Source organism: Dendropsophus ebraccatus, chromosome 2, assembly GCF_027789765.1.
Source record: "Dendropsophus ebraccatus isolate aDenEbr1 chromosome 2, aDenEbr1.pat, whole genome shotgun sequence".
Classification (NCBI taxonomy): domain Eukaryota; kingdom Metazoa; phylum Chordata; class Amphibia; order Anura; family Hylidae; genus Dendropsophus; species Dendropsophus ebraccatus.
The window spans coordinates 206,659,782-206,665,901 of NC_091455.1; the positions used below are offsets into that span (position 1 = coordinate 206,659,782).

Below are 6,120 nucleotides of genomic sequence, written 5' to 3' on the forward strand. Positions count from 1 at the left end.
TCCAACTGCAATTTCCATCATGCCAAAGATTCCCCTCCTGATTTAGATACAAGACATGAAGCTAACAGGAGTGCAGCTCTGGAGTATAACTCTTCTTGCTCACAGGAGCCTGGCTCTAGGTGATCATTTCATCTCGGATCGCCCTTAGCTCAGCATTCACCATTGACCTGATCTCAGCTTTTTTTTTTTTTAAACCAAAAAGAATTTCCGGAAACTTTAGTTGAGGAGCTTATTGAGTGCGGGCGAGCTGCCACCTGATAACACCGCCTGGCGTGCGGCAATCCCTGAGCGGCCGAGAACGCTTGGTCAGCAGGATGTGAGCGGGATAAGAAGTATGAATCAATTCCTTACAGATGAGATGTTTAATTCATAAGATCACACGGCCCCCGGCTCAGCGCTCACATCCCGGCCCAGAATAGCGCAGTCCTCAGGGACAGCCGCCATCACTTAAAGGGGCCGTCCAGGTGTAAAACATTACATTACTGTATAATACGATCATCTGTAATGTATTGGCTTATCATATTCAATATCCCTGCTTGCTGTCAGTGAACTAGAACATTCTAGTCCGCATCAGAAAGTTATATCAATTTGTAAATTACTTCTATTTAAAAAATCTTTATTCTTCCACTACTTATCAGCTGCTGTATGTCCTACAGGAAGTGGTGTATTCTTTTTCTGTCTGACACAGTGCTCTCTGCTGCCACCTCTGTCCTTGTCAGAACTGTTCACAGCAGCAGCAAATCCCCATAGAAATCTTCTCCTGCTCTGGACAGAGGTGGCAGCAGAGAGCACTTTGTCAGACTGGAAAGAAGAGACCACTTCCTGCAGGACATACAGCAGCTGATAAGTACTGGAAGACTGGATATTTTTAAACAGACGTAAACTACAAATCAGTCTTTCTGAAAGCAGTTGATTTGAAAGAAAATTATTTTCATCTGCGTACCCCTTTAAGTAGAGGTGAATGCTCCATCACATTCTGCAGTGCGGGGTGAATACACAGGCTATTATTCTCTGTTATCAGCTATTATAGTCCAGGAGGAAGTGACATAACTTCTTTGGGATAGGGAGTGTAAGCTGTTGCTACCTGTTATCAGCTGGGGTGGTTGTATACAATATATTATTCTCTGTTTTCAGCCAATTTTCTGGTGCATTATCAAAACTCATTCAGCTTTATTGACAATCACGTCCCTGGAAATCCCAGATGATTTCGAGGTAAAAATTGTAAAAAGAGTCCTGTGTCGTCTCTATTATTGGGGGTCTATTTCCTGGCTTGACCTTCCAGCATATCCTTAGCTTCGTTGATCTTGGCGGCGATATACGGAGATCCCCCTGGAAAGAGAGAAAGATCCATTATCATGATAACAGAGAGCAGACACATAAGCTAAACACTTGTGTTCTCATGACAACTCTTCCTGGCAGAAGGATACACGAATATCCAAGTGGCTGTGACAGCTGTGTCAGCATTGTGGGAATAAGGGTTTGGATCCACACATGAACCCAATACACTGACAAGAAGTGTTACCATAGGGACACGGGGGTTAGTATCACACCTATGACTTCATACGTTGTGAATCTGACACTTTAACATTGGCAACTAAATTTACACATTGTTTCATACATGTCACATGACCACAGCAGCCAATCACAGGCCACAGCGATGATGAGCAGTTCGTCCTTTATAATTTTATCGCCATTTACTATTTATGGAATTTTATAGACTGGAAATTGCCCTTTAAACCTACATTTCACATTTTAATGCAAACAGCATCTGTGCATAATCTTTATATAATATTGTGTTTCTAGATCCCTATGACAACACTTCCTGTCATGGTTAATATATGGTGATTCCTTGAGCTAAATTTACATCTGAGCCAGTTATCATCCAGGCATCATGTTGTTGTGGTGGTGGGGAGGTCGCACACTGTCACCTAGAAAGGAAGTGTCATAATGACACAGAAGAAGAGATGCAGCAGCAGGGTTCACATCAGTTATTAACTATTTTCACTAAGATCCCAGTAGTTGGACCTGACGGTTCTGGATTATCAAACAACCCTTTCATGATGACATGGGCCCCAAAATAGAATCAAATGCTGAATTATAGGTATTTTCCAGTAAAGCAGGAATGGTGGAACCTTCCGCCCTCCAGCAGTTGAATAAACTACAATTCCCATCATGCCTGGATAGCCATGATGGGAATTGTAGTTTTGCAGCAGTTGGAAGGCGTCAGGTTCCCCATCCCTGCAGTAAAGCGAGCCGCCGTCTCCCTCTTACCTTTGTCGGGGTGATTGAGCAGCATTATGCGTCGGTGAGCTTCCCTGATCTTTATCTTATTGGCTGTGGGGCTACAAAAAAACAGATTCAGCAACTTATAACCAAAAGCTGCAATTTCTACCTGTTAACAACTCTGCTTGCTGTCAGTGAATGGTTTACAAAGATTTTGCTGCTTAAAATCCCAGCTGAAGTTCTGCTACAATGTATCAGTACAGATAAAACATTAAAGTAACTCTGTACCCACAATCTGACCCCCCCCAAACCACTTGCACCTTCGGATAGCTGCTTTTAATCCAAGATCTGTCCTGGGGTCCGTTCGGCAGGGGATACAGTTATTGTCATAAAAACAACTTTTAATCTGGCAACGCTGTGTCTAACGGCCGGGGCTTACATATGTATATGCATTAGGCTGGCACACCCTCTCTGTCCTTCCTCCCCACGCTCCTCATCATTAGGAATGCTCCAGGCAGACTGCTTCCTATTCCCCACCTGTGTGCATAATGAACATGGCTGGATCGTTAAGACACCTGTGCAAAGCTCAAACAGCAGTAAATGTTCCTGGATCATTCCTAATGCTGAGGAGGGTCGGGAGGAAGGACAGAGAGGGTGTGCCAGCCTAATGCATATACAAATGTAAGCCCCGGCCGTTAGACACAGCGCTGCAGGATTAAAAGTTGTTTTTATGACAATAACTGCATCCCCTGCTGAACGGACCCCAGGACAGATCTTGGATTAAAAGCAGCTATCTGACGGTACAAGTGGTTTGGGGGGGTCAGATTGTGGGTACAGAGTCGCTTTAAAGAAGAAATCCAGTGAAAATATTTATTAAAGTATTGTATTACTCCCCAAAAGTTATATAAATCTCCAATATACACTTATTACAGGAAATGCTTATATGCACTTACTACTGCATCAAGGCTTCACTTCCTGGTTAACATGGTGATGTCACGACCCGACTCCCAGAGCTGTGTGGCTGCTGGAGAGGATGATGGCAGGTGGGACACAGGGCACTGGAGGGACACTGAGAATCCCTCTCCCATCATCCTCTCCAGCAGCCACAGTCCGCACAGCTCTGGGAGTCGGGTCGTGACATCACCATGTTATTCAGGAAGTAACATCGCCATGTTATTCAGGAAGTGACATCACCATGTTATCCAGGAAGTGACATCACCATCTTATCCAGGAAGTGACATCACCATCTTATCCAGGAAGTGACATCACCATGTTATCCAGGAAGTGAAGCCTTGATGCATTAGTAAGTGCAGGGAAAAAAGCTCTTTATAAGTATTTATTTTATAAGTGTATATTGGGGATTTGTATAACTTTTGGGGGGCAACACAAAACTGTAATAAAAAATTTCACCGGATTTCTTTAAAAAAAGGAGTAGTCCAGGATCTGACATTTTCTTTTTCAAAAGAGTCAGGGAGGAGGTGGCTGAACATAACATGCACCTACCTCCCAGCTCCAGCACTGGGGTCTACTGTCCCCCGGCCACTTCCTGAGCAGGGCTGACATGTCACAACCCAGGTCCCTGCTCAGACCAGGAAGCAGTTGGGGGACAGCAGAGCCCTGTGCTGGAGCCGGTGAGGTAGGTGCATGTTGTTATGTTCAGACATCTCCTACCCAGCAAAATATCCGACACCGGACTTCGCCTTTAATCTCGAGTCCAGGCTGGATACAACTGTAAAGAAGTTATCCAACAACAAGGTCTGAAATAGCTGCACAATAACAGAATCAGGAACAAAGCAAAGTGCTTTATTCCTATCTGTATTCCACTCATCGGGCTGCGGGCTTTGAAGTTTGCTCCTCTCCGGGTGTTGGGAAAAGATGGATCCAGTCCTGGGAAACTGGCTGAAGATTCTCAGTACTGGATCCATCTTTTCCCAGCACCTGGAGAGGAGCAAACTTCAAAGCCCGCAGCCCAATTAGCAGAATCCTGATAGGAATAAAGCGCTTTGCTTCGTTCCTACTGTAGATTCACTCATCTCTATTTCCTGCTGCCAATGCAAATTCTGTTTCTAGAACTTTAAAGTGACTGTACCACCAGGCCCAGGCTGAAGCACTGGAGGCCGGCCGACCCACTCTTAGTGGGAGGAAACCCTATCCCCCCCATTGATTCGAATGGAGTCACGTCATGGAGGGGCTGGGGTTTGTTTCCACTAAGGGTGGGTGGGCCTGCCTCCAGTGCTTCAGCCTGGGCCTGGTGATACAGTCACTTTAAAGGGATACTCTATAGAGGGGAAAAAAAAGGTTTTCGGATCAACTGTAGTCAGAAAGTTATATAGATTTGTAATTTACTTCTACTTAAAATTCTCCAGTCTTCCAGTACTTATCAGCTGCTGTATGTCCTGCAGGAAGTGATGTATTCCCACCAGTCTGACACACAGTGCTCTATGTTGCCACCTCTGTCCATGTCAGGAACTGCCCAGAGCAGGAGAGGTTTTCTATGGGGATTTGCTGCTGCTCTGGACAGTTCCTGACCTGGACTGAGGTGGCAGCACAGAGCACTGTGTGAGACTGGAAAGAATACACCACTTCCTGTAGGACAAACAGCAGCTGATAAGTACTGGAAGACTGGAGAATTTTAAATAGAAGTAATTTACAGATGTGTATAACTTTCTCACACCAGCTGATGTGAACCCCCCCCCCCCCCGGACTTCCCCTTTAGAGGGGTACTCCGATCAGTATCTCACCTCACTCCTAGGACCAGCGCAGCTTCCCTTTTGGTCATTTTAGGTTCAAATCCGCCTTTATAATAACCGGCAAATGCCTAAAAAGAGAGGAGACAAGACTTGAGCCCCCGCTATCACGGCTTCCCTTCCCAGACGTACAGCGTGAGCCTCCATATAACGTGACTGTCGCCATCTTACCGACTTTGGCAGCGTCTGGATCACCTGCTTGACCTGCGGCTCCAGATGCTTGAAGGCCTGTAAGGCGTAACGTCCTGCGGACAAGAGACATGTGATCAGGTGATGACCTCACACCGACTCCTCAGAGGCTCTGAGCGCTGGACGGTACCTGCAAATCCTGCGACCGCAATGGTGAGGCCGGCGGCGATCAGAGAGCTCGCCTGAAGAGAGGAAAGACAATCTGGTCAACACGTATGGAGAATGAACGTGACCCCGTCAGCACCCACAGACTTAAAGGGGAATTCCCACGTATCGGATAATTTGGACTGTCCCTTTAAATCACAGAATAGCTGCCAGTGCAGATTTCTATGATCAAAGGTCCAAAAGAAGCGAAACCCCCACAGACTGAGGGTCTTCATCCAGCACAACAGGTTAATCAGCCGCCTGTCAATCAAGATGACTGACAGCCAGGCACAGATCCAGGTTATGTGGCCACTTATGACTGACAGGCAGAAAGGTCATGTGACCACTTGTAATTGACAGGCTCGCCGTATTGAGGGCACGTGATCACTTGTGACTGACAAGGTCAGTTTACTAGAGACCTGTGACCCGTTCATGGCGCCGACCAGTCCCGTGCACGGTAACAAGCTTCAGGCTTCCTCCTTCTTACCATGCTGACCGCGGAGACGCAGCGTCACCACCCGGACAACATGCCCCGTCCGGGCCGAGAACCTCTACGCGCTAACACACCTTTAGACCGCCCCTTCCGTTTCTAGCCCCGCCCACTAGACGAGCATGGTAGGTCAGTTTGGGTTAGGTTGATCCGCAGCAGTTTTAATAAAGATTTGTTTTGAAGCTCATAACTTTATTGTTCAAAGACACAAGCGAGACGCTGGTTCTGTTGCCCATAGTAACCAAACAGGATTACTGCTTTCATTTCATACGGGGCGCTTGGAAAAGAAAAGCGGAGCTGTGATTGGTCACTATGGACAACAAGGAG

At 46.4% G+C, this 6,120-nt stretch overlaps 1 protein-coding gene across 1 annotated transcript; it reads right to left on the reverse strand.

Annotated features, from left to right (window-relative positions):
• Positions 1-1,138: 1,138 nt before the first annotated feature.
• DNAJC19 (DnaJ heat shock protein family (Hsp40) member C19) lies at positions 1,139-5,900 on the reverse strand. Its single transcript, XM_069960598.1, has 6 exons — positions 5,791-5,900; positions 5,290-5,341; positions 5,142-5,215; positions 4,965-5,041; positions 2,272-2,342; positions 1,139-1,329 (listed from the first exon to the last, which is right to left on the reverse strand). The coding sequence occupies exons 1-6, from the start codon at positions 5,791-5,793 to the stop codon at positions 1,259-1,261; spliced, it is 348 nt and encodes a 115-aa protein (XP_069816699.1). The 5' UTR covers positions 5,794-5,900; the 3' UTR covers positions 1,139-1,258.
• Between the last annotated feature and the right edge of the window lie 220 nt (positions 5,901-6,120).

Bases quoted from the DNA above. Each gene is read 5' to 3' on its own strand.
- DNAJC19 (XM_069960598.1), bottom strand. The intron at 5,042-5,141 runs GTAAGATGGCGA...CTCTCTTTTTAG, and splicing joins TCCAGACGCTGCCAAAGTCG to GCATTTGCCGGTTATTATAA. The intron at 1,330-2,271 runs GTAAGAGGGAGA...CTCTCTTTCCAG, and splicing joins GCTCAATCACCCCGACAAAG to GGGGATCTCCGTATATCGCC.